A 23,511-nucleotide genomic window follows, 5' to 3' on the forward strand; every position below is an offset into this window, starting at 1 on the left:
CAAATTGAACTTTCCCCTTTCACTTCAGAGGCTTTTGATGCATAGCCCCTGAGCATGTGATAAGGTTTTTCCAGATTGTTCAGATGACACCAATGGCTGAAAGTGCGAAGTGGAACCTGACTGCTGAGTTTTCACTGACGCCTGTCAAGTAATGTGCGAAGGAAGTCAAGCAAAATAGGGTAGAGTGGGCATCCTACGGGCATTAAACACTTATACGAAGGCTAGCTTATTATAAATGATGTGGCCAGTCCTAAGAGGAATATGCTCTGTTACACTGCCTTTCCATCTGTTTAATTTAAATTATGCATGGTCTTTTAACATTTTGGTATTTTATCTCACAATTTACAAAAATGTAAGTTTGATTCAAATAGTTGCTGACAAATGTTGCACATTTGTTGGTTTTCGAAGATAAAGAACTCCCATGTTTTCATTTCTCATTCTTTTTCTTATTCTTACTTTTTTTGTAAAACTTCCAATATTTGTGTAGGTAAAATGCTTCCAAACCCACTCCTCGGAGGGAAAACGGTTTCACCTTTTCAGTAAGGACAGTGGTTTGTGGGCTCACTTTGGTTTCATCTTGAAAACAATAATGCTCTTCGTAGAGAATATTTCTCAAATAATGCCAAGTTTGAAAGCTAGAACGGCAACCTAAATTTGAGGTTTTTTGAGGTGGGAACTATTATTGTCAGTTTTTTTAGTTGTTGGTATCTTTGCCTGTCATAGCAAATGATGGTTGGAGGTAGATTTGAACAGCTCACTGTAACCAGAAAAGAGTCAGGGGAGGTGAAATCCACCCCCTTAACATTTTCCCCAATATTCCCACAGTGCATTTTTTTTTTCACCTGCCAAACTTCAAAAAGTTTTTCAGTAACATCTTACAGCAATGTTAACATCAATCATGTGAAAATCGGATATACAGTACCATTCTTGCACAACATTTAATTTTTCTGAGATCAGTCAAAATTGCATACTGTCCACTGACATGTTCAATGTACGCAAGCCGACACGCAAGGGACCACAAACTTCAAATGACCGTTATAACAAAATCTGTGTCAGATTGGTGTGATATTTCATATTTTCATTGATAATAAGTGGGTTAACATGCATGCAAAGTTTCAAATGATCAGGCAAGTAACAGCAGAGTCCTTATGGGCTGTAATTTGCCCCCCCCATCGGCTTTGAGATGCCCCCCCTAAAAAAAACATTCAGCTCTTTTAGGGTGATTATGTGTGAAATATCAATGATTGTGAGATCATTGGGAAGTGATTCATAAGAATTTTGGAGTGTTTTGGATCTATGTGTCAGCTGATTAGTCACGTGGTCTAATTGGGCAGAAATAATTAATCAGGTCCCATCTACCATATGAGTGCAGTACATGGTGCTGGCCTGGCTATCTATTGGTTAGAATAGGCAGTTTGTTCATGTATCCAACCAATTGCTCGTTTTATTGCATGACTAAGCGATGTACCAGTAGGCTTCTGTATATCGCCCACAGAGACAACCCAAAAGGACATAAAACAAGACGTTGTACGGCCACCGTCGGAGATATTGATTCACTAATTACGATGTGGGGATGCAAGATTGTGTCGGCACGTGAGCACAGGAGGCCGGACGATGAACAGGACTAAATGAGGACAAGTGCACGACACGGCACTCTGCATTGTGTGTGTAGTATATGGGAAACATTAGCGGACGTATATGCCACTAACACACACGTGGGATATCAAGGAATACATTTCTGTCAAGACTGCCTTCATTCAGAGGGTCTCACCCATTTTTCTCACCACAGAAGCTAGATTCCTTTAATTTGTCTGGACACCTGTGCTGGGTAAGGATTGAGGACTGTCCACTTTTCTGCCTGTGGTATTGTGTCAAAGACTTCCCTTCATTTATATCATGTCATCGAAAGCAGTGACGGCATAGGATAAGTCAGACTGCACGATGTTCGCATGTGCCATGCTGGGTTGAGATGGTGTGGTGACCGGTGAGTTGAGATGTACAAAGCTTGGCATTGTGTACATAGGTTTGTCAGAACTCAATCGTTTCTCTGCTGCATTGGCTTGGACTGTAATGTTATTGGAACCTCGGTGGTTTTTCAATTTTGTAGAAGCTGCCTCCTTTATTCTGGTGACTTCTCCAGTTGAATTTTAATTGAGTGTTTCGCTAAAGTGTTGCAAGGACAGCCTGTTAATGGATGCTTTAGATTTAAGAACATTTTAAAACATTAATCTTTGCATCTGTTTTCTTTGACAGTGAAATGAAATTTCAAATTTAGTGCTCTACTTATGTTGAAAAATTCCCGTTGTTTGAAAACAAATTTAATCCTTGTCTGTAAAACCTAATGGCATTGTTTATCAGTATTCCACAAATGTTGTGTTAAAAGTAAGGAATGCATGCATACGGCAGGATAGACAGTTGTACTGTTCTGAATTCTAGATTGACAGATAACTCCTTGAAACCTGGGCAATGCCCAGAGATCCACCACATTCATATTCAGTAGATGTCCAAGTGTCCCTTGAGGGTTTTAACCTGATAATCCTGCTCTTCTCCAGTTCGCCATTTTCTTACTCGGATACCAAAATCCTTATCTTGAATGTGAGTGTTTTGGATGAAGTTTCATTATTGCAGCCTTTTCATTCATCTGTTAGATTGGTTAAAGGTATGTTTAAGGTGAACATGACTTCCGACTCATCAAAATTCTGGATCTAATCATTCCAATTTGATGCCTCTTTTTCCATTTTTGCTGCATCTAAATTTTGATATTGATCTTTTCTAAAAGAGAACCAACATCAATGTGGACAACCCTGCTTCCTTTATCGGCTTCAACTGTTTATCTTTAAGACTTATTTATCACAATATATTGATTTTAATACGATGTTGGGCCTCAAGTATAGCAAAGAAGGTCAAGGGCAATTGCACTGAGGTCAAATTAGTCACATCACTTATTCTTGTGTGTGGAGCTTTATTGAATAGAATTTTTGTCGGGTGTTCTCTCTGTGTCTGTCACCTTATTCCTTATTTGGATAACATTAATGATATCCAATGTGTGTGCATTATTATGACTGATTGGTTAAGAGGATTGGGTTTCAAGGTGATGGACGACAGCAGATTGTGCAGAGAAGATTGAATAGGATGGAGGCAGAGTTCTCATGGTCATGGACAAATCCTGGAAAAAAGGTGTCCTGGAAAGTCATGGAAAAGGTACAGAAATTTGGAAAAAAAATTGCCAGTAGGGTGTCCTGGAATCCTATGGTCAGAGGAGAAAAGTCATGGAAAACTCAAGATCAAGTGATAAGGGAATAATGATACAGTTCCCGGCTGTACCCTTGTCGGTCTGTAGTTGTCACTAGTGGATATGGCAGTCTTCCAGTTCATGATACCAAACAACTTGTCTCTGCAAAATGGAATTATGTTTCAGGAAATTGTCAGATTTTAGTACTGGAAAACTCGTGGAATTTAGGTTTCACGTACCCGTCAGAACCCTGGATTAATTCATTGTGCGCCTTCAGCCTCCCAATTTCTTTTATTTTTTATGTGGAAATTTCTTGTAGCCTGCATGCTCTTACTACCCTGTGTAAACATGTACGTGTAATCTTGCCTTTGTGCATTTGCCATATTTCAGCTTTGATCACACTTGACAGATTAAATATTTGGCAGATTGATGTTGGTACTTGAAAAGTATTTAAGAACAACACTAATTTTTCTTGCATCAAGTACGGGTTGAAAAATGATAGATAACATGAACATGTCCCCAAGTATGTGCACTTGCGTAGAAAGCATCCAAGTTGCCAGCCAAAATTCTAGATTCTGAATTGCATTAGTCATCATCCAATCCTGAATAATTGCATCAGACCTCATGTGAAAACAATTAATCATGGTTCATTTCCTCCACACTTGCAAATCATGTGAGTAGAAGTCCAGAGTTTTGCCTGGGCTGTCAGATTCCCACTTTGAAGTTGCGGTGTTCATGCAGTGTGCTCGGTCAGCATCATCAAGATTTTGTTTCTAAAAGAGTGCCTTTTGGATGCCGTACTCAGAGTCTGACCATTCATACATCTCCTCTCATTCAAAGCAGTGTATTCCTTTGTTGTAAAGCTCATGGGCTCCTGTAATTACAGTTCAAATGTACATGAGATTAACCTGATAATTAGGGAAACACTTGGATTTTTCCAAATAATTTTTCTTTCCAAATATGAGCTTTTGAGTGTTATGAACCACTTTTAATTGTTTGTCAAGACTCAAACCCTTGTAAATTGAATATTGAATAAAGAACTGGTAATAGGTACATGTAAGTTTAGATTTGTTCATGTATAAATAACACTATCCACTTACAGTGATGTGAGCCCACTGTTTCTAAAATGCTGTGATTGAAACATTGCACAAGGTTATGCCACGGTGAAATAAAAAAAAAAGATAATGCTGAGTCTGCAACTCTGAGAAGCTTTTATGTTTGCCCTGAGGCTGATTTCAGACTTTCCTCACGCGCCTCCAAATAAAATACATGGACCAAAGAAGAATAGCACGCCGACACACGAGAAGGCCAGAAATCGAAGATTCACTTGTCATATGATGCCATGTAATATTCAATAAGCTCATTGAAGAATAGCAAATTCTACAACGGCTGTGCCAGTTACAGCAGAAAAAAAAAATCAATTGGACAGAGAGCCCCTGTGGCTTACAGTGTTCCCTTCTTCCAACCTCAACCTTTTTTGGGGGGGGGATAGAGGACGAGACTGTGTATTATTGTGTGCCTCCAGGGTCTAACAATAATAACATCATTTCGCTTCTTGAAAATGTACTCTATTAGAACAAACAGCTCAATATTTGATGGCCAGCCAGCCTTGAATAATGCAGCCCAGATAGGGGTGCCTGCACTCACTGTGACTGCCGTGGAGAAAGAGCTCCTGTATTGTAGATGCTCACCCACTGTTCTCATTTGTTTGGTCATTTCAGACATCTCTGGGGACTTAGAGTATGATGTTTACAAACTGAAGATTCAGTCTTTGTCAGGGAATTTTTTATTTTTTTTTTTATCTACCATGAGATTCAGGTTATTCTCAAGTGCCATTCGCATGTCGTTTTTGCTGTCATTGTAAGCTGTCAAAGAGTCTGTTGGTCAAATTGTCTGAAATCTGTTGATAATGGCTCCAAGATGTAAGAACTTAAATCCTTTTTATTTTTATGTTGCTTATCATTTGATCTTCAGCAATTTATTTTCCATCAATTTTAATAATGCACCTTTTCTTTTCAAACCCCCCTCCCAATTTTATCAATAATCAAGTGTTATTAATAATAAGGGTTGAAATGATAGAACATGATATAAACCATATTTTTCCCCTCAAAATGTCATCACACATGCAAATATTTCTGATGTATGTTTAAGTCAGTGTTTGTTATATATTTGATAGCTACTCAAATTTCTTGGGGAATAAATTGAAGCTGGAAAATTAGGCACTTTCTAGAATAACACATAGATGGAATAAAAGAAATTAATTCATTGAAGGTGTTGCTTTGGGGAGTGGGTATACGTTTGATTAAGTTTCTGGCTAATCAGTTGTAATAAGATTTAATACAAGTTAATTATTCGTCTAGGTTGTCAGTGTAGACTGCAGCCTCCCGTGATTGTAATTATGAATCTTGGAGGATACTGAGGGAGAAAAATGTAAAAATAACAGTCAAGAGGGAATACGTCGGAGCCATTTTGTCAGGCACTTCTCTAGCGGTGTTTTTCTTTGCACATTGCCTGCTGATGGATTGTGTATATTGGTTGGTGTTCTACTCAAGTTTGGTGTGAATCATTTGCATGTGAGGCACTGCTGTGAAGCCTGTGAACTTGTGTATGCCTGCACGTTAGGTCGTCAAAGTACCTGCCCTTGGCCCCTTGGGTTTTCCATGTAGAGCCTAGACTATTAGTAAGTTGGATCAACATTAAGCCAGCATAGGGAAAAATTGCACTTGGACATCAGACTTTTTCCAGCCATTTACTTGACAAAAATGAATGACTCTCTGCACTTACGGCTCAGGCAAACAGAAAGCGAATGCTGGCTGAGCACGTACGTGTATTGTGTCTTATTTCACCCTCTGGGTTAGATTGTGTTGAAAATTACATTTTTACCAAGCAACGAGCCGCCAGTTTTCTTAATAGCCTTCACCTTTAAAGATTTGAAGTTTTGTCATTCCTTTGATATGAGGCTTATTATCAGGTTATCATCTTGGTAAACATTGCCAAAATAAATTGAATGAAATGCAATAGCACGGTAATTGCTTCGTATTACATTATGACCCAAAGTCCAGACATGCCGCAGAAAAACTATCTTCGTTTCACAGACAAATCTTAGGTTGGCTGTAGTCCACAATCAGATGCTGTAAATGGTCAATGTAATGTTAGTGAAGGTTAATGTGCAAGTTAAACTAGTGAACAATAGTGATTTTGAACAGCCAGCAACCACAGTGCTTGTTTTAACGAGGTTTTGTGACTGATCTGTTATTACTTAGACTAAATGCTGTGTTTCCCTCAAAATTTCCCTATGTGCACTGAGTCACTTGTTTGAGCTAAGCTACTGATCTGACCACATGGTATATTAGCAAGGTTGGGCTTACTGGATGCAGTAAGAGTAGAAGTATGTGTACATTCAGGGTATTGTTGAATTAGAGGTGGGTGTGGTGGGTGTGGCATTGGGAGGAGTTAGTGTTGGATGTCATAAGATTGTGTTTTGTTTTCTTTCTTCTGTTGGACATGTCTTTTGAGTGCGCGCACATTCGTTGGGTTGTATTGTGTCTAAGGATAAAATTTTGGTTCATGATTTTGTCCAAAAGGAAGGAAACTTATGTCTTTTTTTAGACTAGCTGCTAGAAGTCAGTGAGGTTGCTTTTAAGTATACATGCTTGTTTTATACTGGACAGTTACCGGTGTTTTCAAGGAATTTTATATTGTTTTTCATACGATCATTGTGTTATTTATGTAAATATTTTACAGAAACCAAGTGTCACATATTTTACATGACCCGATTATTTGATTGATTTGTGGATCGATTACAACCGAACCGCGCCGTTTTCAGTGGGTTTTTTTTGGTTTTTGTCCTATAGAAGGTTGGGTACAACATCACACACACTGTCTTTGCTCCTTAGTTGTGGGTACTATTCATGTTGAAACCTAGATGTTGTGGATACCATTTGGGGGACAAATTCCTGCCCAAACTACTCATTCTTTCTTTCCAAACAAAGGAAAGTATCCCCTTCATGCTGTGAAGCCTACCCAGTGGAACCCGTACATGTACACAGCAAGTTGTGGTTGCAGCAATTCTGTATTCACTTTTTATCCATCGCATTAGGTTTCCTAACTGTGAGGGGTTTAGATAAAAGGTTTCCTACATATACTTCAAGGAAAACCCAAGGTCCTTCAGATTCTCTTCACATACCAAATTTCCCCATCTGCAGTGGTACATTAAAGTGCAGTGTCGGAATGCTGATAAATATACCATTCCTTCTGTTATTACTGTATGTTTGATTGATGGTTGTGACTGGAATGTAGTAATGACATCAATATCTTCTTTTGATGGCTGTTTGAGTTCAAGAGATTTTTGATTGGACAATGACACTTGTTGATTGTTCAAGTGGACCCAATCATTGCACGACACAGTCCTTGTTGGTTTTGGCATTGTGCATACTTCAAATTTTTCCCTGCAGTTTTCTTGAATGGCACATTCAGAAATTGAAGTGGTGCCGTGAGTCTAAGTTCTGAAGAAGTCAAAAGATTTGCATTGCGGCTTTATCTCTGACAATATTCTGTCTGACAAATTGGAAAGTCTACTTGGAGAAATCCAAGACTGTCTTGTTGCCAAAGCGGGGACATCTAGGCGGGCGCTCCTTTGTGTCAGTGTTGATGTTGGGCTTCATTTTACCGATTGCCTGATGCAGAAATGTCCTGTGTTTCCATTGCATTCATTGCCATTCGAAGATTAATTAATTTACAGATGGCAACCTCGTTGGGTGCAAAGATTGTCCCATAGTCAAAAAGATACCAATTTGATTTTTTGATGTGATTTTCATCAGTTTTTATTTCCATTTTGTCATTTTTTGTGCAATTGGTACTTTATATACGTAGGTGAATAGGAGAGAAAGTACTTTGCAAATTTATTTGTTAAATATTAGCTCCAAACCCGAAGAAAACAAAACTGGTCAGCAAATAAACGCAAGGATGTTGGTACCGTGAGTAAGGCTTTGACTGTTTTCTCCCCCAACATCACGGTGAGTAAGCCTGAAAGCTGTATTCCCCAATGGTGTCACATTGTCACTTCAGTGATCTGAATTCATGACGGTGTGGTAATGTGGTGCCATTTGATGCGATAATTTTGAGCACAGAGTAAGTGGAACTAGACACAAATATTCAACAGTGTCATTTTTTCTTACCGGTATCACATCTTTTCTTTTCTTACACACGGTTCTCTAGTTTCATTCCAAACATGAATAACAGAGTGCAGTGCACTGTACCGTACATTTAGGTGGAAACCTTGAGGTCTTTGAATGTATGCATGTGATGAATTTTTGATAGGCTTTTCACAAAATCTGTGGATGATAACAGCACTGTGTGTAAATGTAAGACGATGCGAATAGTAGGAAGTACTTGTGTAAGGTATGAAATCCCTTTTTAATCCAGTTTATTTTTTTTAATGTCTTGATTTATTTTGGAAGGTTTGGTCTAGTTTCAAAGTGTTTCGGTAGAATTTCATTCAGATTGAAAATATTTGCAGTGTGAAAAAGTCTGCAGGAGCTAAACATATTTATTTCTCTCATGAAAAATTTGACACTTATGTTGCTAATTTAAAGCAATTCTCCTTTAAAGAGATAATATACCCAAATTTCTTTTTACTTTTAATATTAATTTGTATATGTGTGCAGATTATACACATCACAGCAGGAGACTTCAAAAGGGAATTTTTCAGTGGAGGTTATTATTAAACTAGATTCTGCCAACTACAACAAAATAGGTAAATAATAATTAAAACGATTAGTGAGAATAAATTTGATAATAAAGTAAATATAAGTGTGGTAGGATTTTAAACTTACGTGACAGTTATTTGGGTTATTAGCACCCTAGGATTTTTGACAAAAATTATATTTAAACTGAGGACTGGAGACTGTTGGGGTTGCAAATACTACCTTTAAAATATTGTACACGGAAGTGTAAGTCCCAAGTTACAGACACGGTCTTAAAATCTGAGCATGTGACAACTTGTTTTTCAGCTGGCTAACATATGACCTCTGGCTAAGATTGTATCTAGAATATTTATTAGGGACTTGTGTTAAGCAGCAGATGAGGAAATGTCTGTCGTGTTAAATTGAACTGATTAACCGCAAGCGTTCTGCTGCTGGAACACAGCTATCACAACAAGGTCTATCCTGCCATGCAGTATAATATCTCAATACGTACGCAACATCACTGACCGAGAAAAGTGTCATGATCTCTCTGCATCTCTCAAAGGGGGAGGGGAGAGATATACTGCGTCTAATAAGTCTTGGCATTTGTTATCAGAAGTGAGTGATGTGCATTCCCTTGGCACGGTGCAATTTCTGCATCTTCTTCGTTCTCTCTTGGGATAACGGGCCTGTTTCCCCTTCATATTTGTCTGCTGACTGTCTGGCTTTGTTTTGATTTTCTGTTCTTGCTCTCTCTATATAGCTGCCAGTTCTTGGTGTTAAAGGTTGGCATGGCTCATCCTGTTACTTCCAACCACTTGGCATTTTAAGGAACACTGTGCCACCCCAACCCAAACCTCCAATGGGTACCGTGTATATAGAACAGCCCCTTGGCATGGTCACACTGCTGGTTCATTTGTATCTAATTTTATTTATCACGATAGAGGGAACCAATTCCATATAGACATTAGAGTGAGAATAATATGAAACCTGTGAGCCTCATGCTTAGTGCAGGGGAGTTGGCACTTTTTTTGCGCACTTTTCAGACTAAAAAACTTGTGTGTACTCTGCAACATACACATGCGTAGAAGGGCACCCATCCAGTGCATCAGCCCCAGAGGATGTGGTTGCTAGGTAATGACACACCCTTTCTCATTCATGCACAGAGCCCAATGTTCAGGACAGATGCATTACTGGGCACCTACATGTATGGCTGATTGGAATCTGATAAAATCTTGGCCTCAGGCCAGTCGTGCATGCCTGGCCATAAAATCTAGGTTTTTCTCCATCTGATATTTGCTTATTTCCAATTTGCTTCACACTATTTCTGCAATATACTAATTACTGGCACTTCCCACCAGGACACTGTGATTTACGTAGCGGTGCTGTGAGATCAGTCTGCATTGTTTGCTTGATGTGAGTGGACATGTCGTCAGTGCCTCGTTCATATTTGCACCTGGTAGGAAAGCCATGCCTTTTAGAGAATCGCATCCTCAAGGAAAATCATGCCAAAGGGGTACAGGGTGTCAGAGAACAGGTGGTTGCCTTCAGCCAGTTACATGTAAGGTATGTTAAGGAACCATGTGCTTGCTGTGTTTGGCCAGTCTTGTCAAACCCAGTGATTTGTAAAGATAAAGATGCTTCTTATTGGTTCAGAGAACCAATTAAATGATGTTACTGATTTTCACAGTGACTGCATCCAGGACCGCCATGATCTGAATAGCCCTGGATGCATCCATATCACATCAGAGCCAAAGGAAAACATATCACCAAGCAGACATACCCCTCCCTTTCTGTTCCGTTCTGTCATCATTAGTGCAGTTTACCTCATGGGTTCCAAAAGTGCGGAGATGAAACAATAAGCATCCACACATGCGTAGATGGTCGTCATGTGACCTGTATACCGTGCAATAAATATTTTTCCTTTTGGCCTGGGTTCCTCATCGCAGTCAACCACACCAAAAGGATATGGAATGCTAAATGCTTGACATAGCCCGATTTATTCCAACAGAATACTGTTCACACAAAACCACAACCACCATGGATTTCGTGGCAAGGACATGTAATTTGCTTCCCTGGATGACTGATGGTCACATTAGACACATAATCAGTCCAGGTTTCAAAGGACGAGAAGCTCCAGTGGAGATTAGTTGGAAACTTGTTAATGGCATCCGGCATCACAAATGTGAAGCCACTCTCTCCGGAATGAAGAGCCTGTGTCAGGCTTTTAAAATGAAATTGGATCGGGCTGTGTAATTCTTTCGTTGTCAGATAAAAAAGATATTTTTATTTCTCATATTCCTCCTCTATGGGGGCATGTGTACATTTGGGCTTGTAGTAAAAGAATGGTAGTATGATAACTAATTGTCACATCATTAATTACTCAGATGAGGCATGACTGTTGCACCAAGCAAGATGTGAAGAACATCACACCCTCCATAAGTAACAATAATTCATTCATCAGACAGTTTACCCAACTCTTTTGGTCAAAAACGTGAGTGGTTTTAAAAAGCTGATTAAACTTCCGATTACCTTTAAACACCATTTTTATATCATTTTTACAACTCAGAATAAAAATTAATTGAGCAATTTTAAACAAATCAATCAATCAGTAATGGCATTTGCCTGTGGTTTTTCCCCTAAAGGTTTGGACAGTGGTGAATGAATATTTTCTAGCTTATTCTATATTTAACCTTGCTGTCAGAAAGGTGGGTTCCAGTTTGTTTACACTAAGATCCAACCAGCCATGCTATTTATAGACCAATTAGCAATTCTGGTAGGTGTCCATGTGGCTCGTATTAATGCTGTATTTATGAGGGAGAATTCTGGTGAAACTCAGAAGCAATTACCAGGGTCGCCGGTTGCTATGTAGACAGTGTTCACTGATGATGGATAGATAATGCCCTGTCCTGGGAGTATTCATAAAAAGACAACTGAAAAAAGGTCAGATATTGTACCCCTGAAGGGACTCCTGGAGGTATTCTTGCCTGCTCTTGCATGCCAAGTCAGGCTATTATGATGGTAAGTCATTTTTGCTTGCATGCATCATAGCTGAGCCTTGCCCCGACTGGTCACAGTGCTCAAAGGCTCTGATATTTTTCATGGAATACACATTTTACACAGAGTTGATTCATGTTGATGTGAGCTCGACTCTGAAATGGCTTCACCTAACAGCAACTTTGCATGTTCACTGTTGGAGGGAGTCATTGTACTAATGAAAGAGGCTGGAGGCTGTTTAAAATTCAGATACATGTGCTTACTTATAGCAGCAGATGCCTTACTTCTCACAGCGGTCCGTAATAAGGTGATGGCTCACCTTTTGGAAGGTTTATTGGCTTGGTGAATAGATGAGAGAGGATGTGTTATTACCAAACAGTGATGCCTCATGGGGTGGACTCATCAACTCGTGCATATCCTTGTCGGCATACATTTTTTGGTGTGGAGTATGTATGATTTTAATGTTGACAAACCGGAGGCACAGCAGCAATTGCAGTGAAGTTTCATCTTATATTCTATCTTGATCGCCAGTAAGTGGGTACCTGTACACGGAGCTTACGAAGATCCCTTAAATTTCCCCCCAAATCAGTTTGCATTTTAAGCTACTTCAGCACCATACATGTGCGGAGCTTGTTTCCTTTCCATAGATTCATGTTTTCTCATTGCCATTCTCCTCTGGCCTGTTATCTTTTAAAGCATGTCTTACGACAGAAAAGTCTTAAGATGAGGAAACACACTGCAGTGACTTGAGATATCATAATACTGAGCTTCAAGCAAAACATTCCTTGTCAACATTTAGTGACCACATCTGTCGGATCATTGCTCACTTTGGTTCTTGTCCCTTCCAGCAATAACATAGTTGGGGAAACTGATGACATGTTATTTGTTAGAAGCATTTCATGCACATGTTGTTGCCAGCACATCAGAGGTTGAATCTGGCCTGCTTCCAGTAGTCCTAGTAAATCAGAGGCGGATCCCAGAACTTTTCTGGAGGAAGGGGGAGGGTCAGGCACATTAGATATTTGTTTGTATAGCTGATTGTTCCTTTTAGGATGTCATTTAATTTATTATGTTTTAATATTACTTTCATCATTATCCCATTTTTATTGACATAAGCCTATTGTTCCTTTCATTTTTTGTGTCATTGGGAGGGGTGACCCCCAGATCCCCCTCCCCCAAATCTGCGCTTGTAGGTTTGCTTTTTTCATCTAGTGAGATGAGATCCTTCCTGCCTGCATCCTTGCCAATAACAAAACCAATCCACTCATCATTGAGTAGGTTCAAATTTAATCGGACGACATCATCAAACACAATCCAAGTAATCAAACCAATCTGATGGCCAAGAATCCCTCTCTTTACAGGCTAGATCCAGCACCCAAGAATTCACTTGCACTTTTGACTGTGCCAATATATATATATACCAGTGCATGTGCCGTATCGGGCTTACTGCAGTTTGCCAATTATTTATATCCCGGATTCATATTTGAAGTCCGGATTTCCACTTAATCAAGGTGTTACTTCAATCACAGACTAACAGCTGACCACTCAGTGCAGAGATCTTTGATGCAGCATGTCCCAGGGATCATGTGCTGAGCAGATTGCTTCTATTTATTTCCCAATGTCAGTAGCTACCTGTAGGGATGCATTTCAGGTTTGCATTGTAAACAGGCCTCAATCAACTGGCTCAGTGCAGGTTAAGAGTTGCAGTCAGCATTTGATGTTACAGAAGTGGCTGATCCAGGGGTTGCCCTGCACTTATGTGTATGAAAGGGAGCACCCTAATTGAAGTTGTTTCTTTAATGAACATACAAAACGTGTATATTAGGGACCATTCCTGTCTTTAAAGTTCTTAAATAACTGGTTGTATGCGGAGGAAAACTAAAGAGTGATACAAAAGGAAAAGGATCTCCTTGAAAAAATATTTTAAAATCAAAAAAATTGTTGGGTGCTCACTGGATGCACCCCTGGCCCTGTGAATCCACTTCATCAAATTGGATATAAAACCGTTTACGTGTGCATTTTGCGTGTGATAATCGTGGTCTAATCACTTTGACTCAAATAATAGTTTGAGTAAAAGAAACTAATTGATGATACTTCACAACTTATATTAGTCATTTTATGATCAGTTCATACTTTTGTATGTAATTTCCTAGAAGTTTAGACATAGAATTTTAGGCCTGTTTTCAAGAGATAATTCTATTATCCTTTCAATCCAAATGTATTTTTGAGTCATCTGGAATTTTGAAGATGGCTCCTTTTTATTGAAGTATGACTCATTTTAATGTTCCTCATTTGTCAACATCTTTGCACTGGAAAGCAGCTCAGAATGGATGGAGCAAAATGCTACCAACAAATCTCTAAGATTTGGGAGAGGGTGAAAGTCCTAAACCTTGTTACAGGTTTCACCATTAATTTGCAATTTCTGTTTCCCATGAAACTAATGAATGGCAGCTTTTGTAGTCAACGTTTGTCACCCACCACCTTGTTGGGGCTTCCTTGTACTCCACTAATTGCAAAGTGATGATGGAGTGCCTGGAGACAGCAGCCTCATTGAGTGTACCATGAGTGGTCACATTGTGAAAGCCTTTAGAACTGACTAGTTTTACATTGACTGATAACAAACAATTCAAGGTGTATGCTGTTTAAATTTCTATTGTGACATGCTTGACAAGGGTATGTGTAAAATCATATTGAAATCGGAGGATTTTAGCCCCGTATGGGTTAATGGAGCATATATGTGATAGTAAGATAAGTACATTCTGAACTGATGCAGTTTCCTGAAAATAAGTATTTTAAGCATTAAGTCTCACCCCAAATACACTATGGAGATCACCTTTTTTTATAATGTCTAATGATGTTATGTATTAAAATGTTTCGGAGGCTAATCTCCCTTTTTTTTTTCCTTCCTTTTTTCCTAGAGTGTTTACCACAGTTGAATAAATTTTGCTCATCCATTTTTAACCGGATTAACCTGGGAGCATCTCGCGAACGGATTATCTGAGGAAAGGGACATTGGCCAGTGCAACACACACCCGCACCTCTCTCGCTAGCCTGTCAAATAGGAAGAGTGCCACTTGGACATGTGATGAACCTGTGTATTGAATAACGACTCCCCTAACCGTTCCTTCTGCCGGCAATCAGTGGCATTCTCCATGTGCAAGGGAGTGCATTGTAAGAAACGATTGGAGTAAATGCCATGGAATACCGGTACCATCATCGGGAATAAGAAATTTACTCCTATCAAAGGCATTCGAGGATGATCCATTGAACATACTGTGACAGATCTGGAGCATGCCTGATGTATAACGTTCCCACAGCATTAATTCATAGTTCTTTATGGATTATTCAAGTTTGTGCCGACACAATTTTCCTGTTCAAAATTTCAGCTCTTTGTAAGAGCACGTACTTCTGAGAAATAGGAACAAGACAAGCTGCAGCTGATGTTTTGAAGATATGAATCACGGTCTTTAGTCAAAGGCAAGAAAATTTGAATTTTTCTACAAAATATTTTTGTCCAGGGATTCTGAGTTTCAAAGAATCGTGTTGCAGTGCCGGGAACTGTGCTACACTCTCTATCAACAATTCCAGAGATTGACATTTTGCAAACCCTCTGTATTGTAATTTTTGGCGCGAACTTAACCAGCCTCTAAATCAGCAAAACGAGAATATAGCAGTAGCCTGCTAGAACCTGCCTACCCCCTTCCCCCGCAAGGTATCTTCCTACATTTGGCGGTCTCTAACCCAGTCTCGGAATAATTTGGTACTTGCCCCACTGCAGCATAATTGGATCACCTTGTCTCCTATTAGCCTCCGTGTACCACAACGTTTTCGGCCGCCATGAATTTTCTCCGGAGACGTTTTTCAGACCCAAACTCCCTGGGAAACGTGCCCAATGGATATTTTCAGAACATCGGAGCAGAGGACAACAGAGATAAGACACTGGCGTCGGCGTCTGTTCCTCCAAAGAGAGATCTCGGCTTCCTGAGCTCATTAACAACCAGCAAACAGCAAGAGAGAACCAAATGCAAGACGTTACTCGTTATTGATGACCAACACACAGACTGGTAAGTTGATACATATAGGCCTATGTCCTTATCAAATAAATGTAAAAGGGTTGGAGCACCATTCCAGCTTGGCCATAGTGCCTGCCTGCTAAATTACAGACATAAATCATATTTAGAAGTTGAATTTTGTTTTTATTTGAGCAGACAACAGTCATCTTTTCCACGAAACTGAGACAACAGGCACCAAGATTTCAACATTTCCATTTGATAATTCAGATATTTTATTTTGTTCGGCAATGTTTAACAACAACATGATTCCTGTCGCCTTTATTAAAGTGTTGGGATACAGTCATCTTTTATTTACATTCTATAAATTAATCAACAATGAATGATCAGGGATTTGTGATTTTACAGGGGGGAAAAATTGTTAGACAAATCATGTTTTGTCAGTTAGTTGATATGCACACATCGTTTTGTGAACTTGCAGTATGGTGTGGTATCAAACAAGTTTTTTACGGCAGTGTATTTTTTGTCCAAGTCAGTTGTTGTTCAAAGACAATAATTGGCCAACGTCAAGAGTAAACCTCATGCAATAGTCAACGTGAGTTTATTTAACATAACTTCCGTGGACCTGAGAACAAAACAGATCCACATAATGCAGGCTGTGTGAATCTTGAGTGGACTAAGCCAGGTCCACTCGAGGTTTCCCCTTCAGAGCTCTGAAAAATAATTTGAGTCAGTTTGGCACACAGTAGTAAACTTAAAAAGCACTCAAAGAACCCATTAGAAATGCAGAACAGAAGAGTATGTGGTGGGAGAAAAATCAGTATTTCCCATACATTTTTGGAACTACATGTACACGAAAACAAAGGAATGTTCAAACTTGGTTCTGGTACGTGTACGCAATGCAGACATGGTTGAACACATTGATACGATGAATCTACAAAGAGGTCCTTCTACATCTATCAGTACTGCTGTAACCCTAGCTGTAACCTGTTTCAATTACATGTACATGTACTTCATCTATATAGTTGCCCTGCAGGATTTGTCGTAACCGTGCTTTTTGTCAACAAGTTAATGCACCTTACTCTTCACTAACTCACTCGAGTATTTCTATGCAAAATCTTCCAGTTGGATGCCATCTTGAGTTTTTAACAAAATATTTTTGTAATGCACAACACGACACATGTACGGGTACATGGATATTGTACTTTGTATTGTACACATTATAAAGTAGGAGGATGTTGCATTGTTGAACATGTATTTATTTTTCTCTTGTCATTTTTAAAGAGCAAGTCTTATTTGTGGGTAACTTTTCCTGTTCAGTTTACAAAAAAATTGTGTGTATAGAGCACTGCTTTATGAAATACACATATAGGCCGACTTCATACAAGTATTGGTTTGTGTGTGCACTTTTTGCTTTCATAGTAATCTTCTGAATTGTTCAAAGCAAGGAATTCTTTGATACCTCTCTCATGCCTGCCCTTCTACTAAAAAGAAAAAACAATCAGGGATGGAGATACGCGTACATGTGAGGCAAATATGGCAGATAGGGGGTACGAAGGGGGACAAGTTTGGAAGGCAGTGGGGGAAAGCTTCAAAGCAATTTCGCCCAATTTCTCTAGGAGAGACGTCAGTCTGAGTAGTTTCCCACCAATTAATAATACAAACGAATTGATCCTAGCCCAATAGGGCCTACACAGTACAAGGTGAAGAAATGATTTCCCAGAGAGACTATTATGGATGCAAAATTGCTTAATTGACTGGAAGATTGAGTACACATGCATACACGGACATGTAACTATCCATTAAGGGAGAGCAATCACTTGGCGCCTGTGCTGATGACATCGTACAAATGAGAATACTGAAATGGAGGGAGATTTTGAAACGATGAGGAGGAGTGGCTTAATTATCATCCCCAAGCAATCAGATGAGTAGCCTGATAGGGTGGTAGACTGGCCCAGAGCTTGGCAATGGAGAGAGCTTGGTCAGTGAAAATATCTCTGAAATGATAGCTTGATACCCCCCAGGCTTCCAGCATTACTGATGCACAACCACATGGATTATTTAGCAGGACAAATATTGAACTGCTTGTATGTGTGATAATTGGAAATTCCCCTGCGTATGAGCATATGAAGTAAATTGGCAGTCATCAGTGCAAGTTACGCATAATGTACAATATTTATTCAATTTTAGAAAAGTAAATAATGTGACTTTTTTCAAAAGCTGATCATTACTAAAAGGCCAAATTGATCTTTGTTTTAAACATGAGGATTAAAGTCAATGAAAGTAATTAATGGTAATCATAAAAAAACGTACATGTGCATGCTGGAAAGTGCCAGGTTTTGCTGATATTTCACCCGCATGTACCACATAGTTATGTTGTCATGCTGTTCTCAATTTTGAATTTCCTGTGTATACCTACCGGTACATGTAGTGTCTGGTCATTCAAAGTGCAGTGACCATGTAGATTTGCCCTTTTGTGAAATTTGGAAGGACCTGTCTCTAATTGAGTGGAGTTTAATTTCATTTACTTTGGTAGTCAACATGTAGAGACTTTTTTCAAGATGTATTTTTGCGTTGGGGAGATGTTAATTTACATAACGGGTTTTTGCCCTTACCCAACGTATATATTGATAAACACTGTATGTTCAGTGCTTGTCCGAGAGCTTGCGAAAAAAATCACAAGCTTACTCGGGTGAGAGTAAGAGACTATGTAGAGACTTGCTTTCTATTTGTTTATTGAATTATTCATAAATGACTTCCCACACGCAGACCTAACATGTGAGTGTTTGCATGTTAATTAAGTCAGTCCAGTTTCCATTTGTCCAGTTTCGTTTTGCTATTTCAATCTGTGTTTTGGCGCCTTTTGGTTTTTTTGCTAATGCAACATTGCATATTCATGAGCAAAACTGCAATCATCATCTAAGGCACTGAACCTCAATGTTGCATTGATTTGTGCCTAAAACTTGCTGGATATTTTGAATTTTGCGATTGTAAATTTTCATTTCTTGGGCATTTTACTGTTGTGTAAGCACATAGCAATAAGCCAGCAAGCAACCTTTTCTCAGAAATGTTTTTAAAGAAAAGAGCAAATCAGGGTTCACATTTGAATTTAAATACAAACTAAACAGCGTCTTCCCTGATTTACATTACAACAACAGCGCCCTCACTCCTCCAGAAAGTTTGGACAATTTTGCATGTTTAAAAAAGTGTGTATTAAAATCACACTTAACTCCAGAGGGGTTTCAAATAGTTTCAGACATTGAAGAACAGTATAAAGCAACATAAAAAATCAAAGAAAAATTTAATGCATGTTTTCTTGAACAGTAAGAAAGCGTTAAGGAAACTATCATCGATTTAAGCACGGAATGTTTCTGTGGCATCAAACTCAAATGAAAGTCTTATTTAATGACCAGTTAAAAATTTTGACTGAATTGTTTCAAATACTTGTACATGTGTTTCACGAGGGGCTCTGAATGACTCTCAATGCCCCAGATTTACTGCAACAAATGACTTCGATTGATCCGGTCACAAAGGAAAGGTTAAAAAAAAAGAAGACCCTGACTTCTCTCTTATTTAACAAGATTGTTGAATGGCGCCCTCTCTCATTAAGTCAAAACAAGTTTGACTTTTAACTTGATTTTTTTTCAGTTTACACTTCATATACAATGTTCTATTTTGTGAAAACAGTCTATACTCAGAACTTGGTGTATTACAGTTACATGTAGCTTCCCTTGTAAGTCGGTAACGACTTAATTTAAGGGTCAGCCACATTCGCTGTGTTGCACCAACAGCCAGAAAGTTATGCCAATGAACAAAATGGAAACTAATTCTTCTTTAAAAGATGGAAAAACGACATACATTTGCTTTCATGCAAGTCATTTGTGTTTTTAGAACCCTGCAACTATCAGTATTGGGGAAACCTATACTTCAATTATGACAATTTACTGTTTCCTTTTAACACATTCATGCACTTTTATTGTGTCTTATGCTTCAGACACAATATAAATCATGCATGTCACCCTGTAATAGGTTTATATATATGAGTCATTTTCCTTTTTGCTTGTCTCCTGAGGTCCAAATATTTCAGGGGCAAGAAGATCCATGGGGAATTTGACATCAGAGTTGAACAGGTAATTATCTCCTTATACAGTTTTGGGTTTTGCTGTTGTAGTAAGTACTGGCTCTGTTTTGTTTTGCTCAGTGGCCGGTTTAGCAAAATAAAAAAAATGAATGGCATACTTGTTCAAAACATTAATTTTCACAAGATAGGATACAAATTCCTTCCCATGCATGTTTTGAGTCTCCATGAAAACAATGGTTTTATTGTTCTTATTTACTGTGCACCAGTTTGTTCTGTACAAAGATGGAGAATGATTGTTTAGTGTTTACAAAAGTTTATATTGTTAGAATAAACAAAAATTAAAGAGGTGCCCTTTTGGTTTTTCTCATTCATTTATTCAATGTTTATTTTAGTTTCAAATGTGTCAGTATAATTTTGATGACCTACTTGCTTTTTCAACTATTTAGGGTGAATTTTCTGAGCTGAACCTTGCTGCTTACGAAGACAGTGGAGTTACAGTGGATCTTAGAGGTTACAGACAGGGACAAAAAATAGTCAGGTTAGTCAATGGTGTTCAGTCTTCTGAGTTTGTGATTCAGGATAAAGATTCTAGTAACAAGCCGATCCAGGACTTTCATCAAGGCTGGTATTATTGTACATTACTGTACATTTCCCGACAAGGAAAGATCAGTGATTGATTTTCAAGACATCATTGGCGCTTAGCCCAAGCCTAAAATTTCTCAGCTTCTTGTGGGAAACCTGTCTTTTTACGTTTGTATTTCAGAACGTTCAAGCCTGACTTTGTCCTTGTCCGTCAGCATGCCAGAAGCATGGAGGTACAAGAGGACTGGAAGAACATCATTATTGGCTTTCAATATGGCAATATTCCCAGCATTAACTCATGGCAGTCACTCTACAACTTCATGGACAAGCCCTGGGTTGTGAGTTGACATCTTTGTATTTTTCCCATAAGTATTTCATGACGGAAAAGATGATAACAGACCCATGAAGGAGGTGCCTGCCTATTTGGAGCAATTGTGTTATGAAAAGAGAACACACTGTTACTGAGGTGAAAATTATTGTTAATCACAAATGCACTGATATGGGAATCACACAATGCAGTCTTGTGATAAGTTCTTTGGTTGGTTGCTCATGATATCTTAAGCTCTCAGCGTCATTTTAAGCCTTGTTCTGTGGTATACCATTAAGAAGCAATTGTGCATAAGATTTTTTCCAGACAGAAGCATCTTATCAAGAGCACCTATTCCTTTTTAGCCAGTGTCTGGCCAAAGTTCCATGGAAACATGTTTGTGAAAAAAAGATGGACAGTTTTGCCAAACAAATTGGAGGACACACACTCGGATGTTTTTTAAGATGCATTGAAAAGAGGTAATTTTTGTTCCTCTGTGAAGTTTGCTCAACTCACCAAGATGCTGGAGAAGCACGGAAGAGACAAATTTCCTTTGATTGATCAGGCGTTCTACCCCAACCACAAGGAAATGGTAAGTTCTGACTCTCTCACCTCCTACTTCTTCCATTCTTAACATGATTAATTGGATTGAAGTCTAAAGCTGAGATGGTACAGTATGTGCGGCCACGGCAACGCTACGCCGCATCCCAGATCAATATCACTACCCACTGTGATTTGTCAGGCAGGTTGCAGACTCAATACCCTCTTCGCTAGACAAACACTGCATCAAATTTTGGTGGTTTTAGACTGTTTGAAAATTGGACACACATGGTAAAGTTTTCTCTTTTTTTGTCATTGTTGGTTATTGTACTAGTAGGTTTACTAGGGTAACACATAGTGTCTCTGCTGTTGATGGACATAAATCTTTGAAGCATTAATTTAGTAAAAACTAATTGTTTGTGTAACTGTATCAGAAAAAATTCCCTTTTCCTTATTAAACAAAAAGGAAACAATATCAGTGTGTCTCATCAAACTGTTTGTAATTTTGCATTTCTAAATTGTTTTTAAGCATAAGGAAACGATATTTCTTTTGTTGTGTAGTAATTTGATTGGAGCCATTTTCTGGCAAGCAATTTGAAGTACCTAAAACAAGTTGAAAGAACTTTTCCAACATGTTGTTCAAACCTATTTGAAACCGTTGTCTACTTTGCATGTTGATACAAGCAAGTGGCCTTTTCCCTCTCGTAACCTCGCATCCATACCAACCTGGTTCATTCCTTCATTAAGTGAACGTAACACTGAGAAGGGAGTAGATTGCTAAGGCAATCGGATAGCCAGGCTATTACGATCACAAGGCCGATTAAACTGGCCAGATCTGAGCTTGACAGCCAGCCTGAGTTAAGGTCGAGTGAGCTTGAGGCCCGAGGATGGAGGGTCCCTCTCAGATGAGCGAACATCTGCGACGAGTCTTGAGATGATCCAATAAGACAACTCATTAAGGATGCATGAAGAATGAAATAAAGAAGGGGTGAATGTACCGTTTCTGGTTCACATTAGGCTACTACCTATCGGCCTCCTACTTTTCCAAAGGTGATGTTTAGCATCCATTTGAATCTATGTGCCATGTTTGGAAGATCTCTCTCATGTTGTTTCTGAAGTAGGGTTTGTTTGTTTAACAGTTGCTAAATGGGTATTCCTTCCCCCGTATCTGATATTGCTTCCCAACTGTTTTATGTTCCCTTTAAAGCAAATGATAATGTAAAAGCCTTGAATACAGATGCTTAGTGGTTGCTCTCATTTATTATTGGGGATCAGTTTTAGCAGCCAAGTAACTGATTCACTATCTGTTTAGTTAAAGGGACTTATCAAATTTGTTATTACAGGGTCCAGACAACCGTGCCATATCATGCTCCAGCTGATTTTTCAGAATTTGTTGTGCAGGATTTTAACTTCCTGAGAAGTTTTGAGTGTTAATATCATGTACAATATGGCCGTTTCACAATAGTGCGCCACCAAGACTTAGCAACGCGCTGGCCGATCACAATGCGCAAAATTTGTCGACCCAATGCGTGTTTGGAAAGAATAAACAAATTTCGCGCGTTATGATTGGCCAACGCATTGCAAACTCTTGGTGGCGCACTATTGTGAATTGCCCGTATTGTACATGCAATCAAAAGTACACACCCTCTTACATAGACCTACATAAAGACATTATGTACCTGGCGGAAGGAGACTCGGGCAGTGTTTCCGCACAACTTACAATGTAAGGAGTTGGCTTATTACATGCAAAGCCTCTTGGCAGGCAGCAGATGAAGTGATATAGAAATTCAAACATTGCAAAAGTTCATTGTAAAGTTATTGAGTAGCCATAATAGACGCATATCTTATTTTGGTACCTTTGTTTAGTCAAAAGCTGGAGTAAAACTGTTCTAATTTTGTGGGGTTTCGAAGACACATTCAAAATCATTTCCCAGTTGCTGAGACTTTGACAACCATGTATCTTTAAAGAGTGTTGTGTCTGGCACTGTCTGATTGCTGATATTGTTAAGACTGCTGATTGCTTTGCCCTAGATGTCCCAGTAGCATAAATGTTACTGCCACCCTAGTCTCCCGTGGTC

At 38.9% G+C, this 23,511-nt stretch overlaps 1 protein-coding gene across 7 annotated transcripts in view; it reads left to right on the forward strand.

Annotated features, from left to right (window-relative positions):
• The window catches only part of LOC110983659 (synapsin-like), a 180,044-nt gene that overhangs the window by 22,744 nt on the left and 133,789 nt on the right, over positions 1-23,511 (forward strand). The window contains exons 1-6 of one of the 7 annotated variants that reach the window (XM_022243088.2): positions 1,409-1,984; positions 14,832-15,977; positions 19,996-20,053; positions 20,451-20,542; positions 20,768-20,924; positions 21,396-21,485. In XM_022243088.2, coding sequence (XP_022098780.1) covers positions 15,751-15,977; positions 19,996-20,053; positions 20,451-20,542; positions 20,768-20,924; positions 21,396-21,485 — 624 coding nt within the window. In that variant the 5' untranslated portion in view covers positions 1,409-1,984; positions 14,832-15,750. Of the gene's footprint in view, positions 1-1,408; positions 1,985-10,327; positions 10,483-11,783; positions 11,938-14,831; positions 15,978-19,995; positions 20,054-20,450; positions 20,543-20,767; positions 20,925-21,395; positions 21,486-23,511 lie in introns of those variants that run through there. The other 6 variants (XM_022243089.2, XM_022243093.2, XM_022243091.2 and 3 more) reach the window with 6 other exon arrangements.

This window comes from Acanthaster planci, linkage group LG04 (assembly GCF_054643075.1).
Source record: "Acanthaster planci isolate LZ-2023a linkage group LG04, COTS_SCS, whole genome shotgun sequence".
Taxonomy (NCBI): Eukaryota; Metazoa; Echinodermata; class Asteroidea; order Valvatida; family Acanthasteridae; genus Acanthaster; species Acanthaster planci.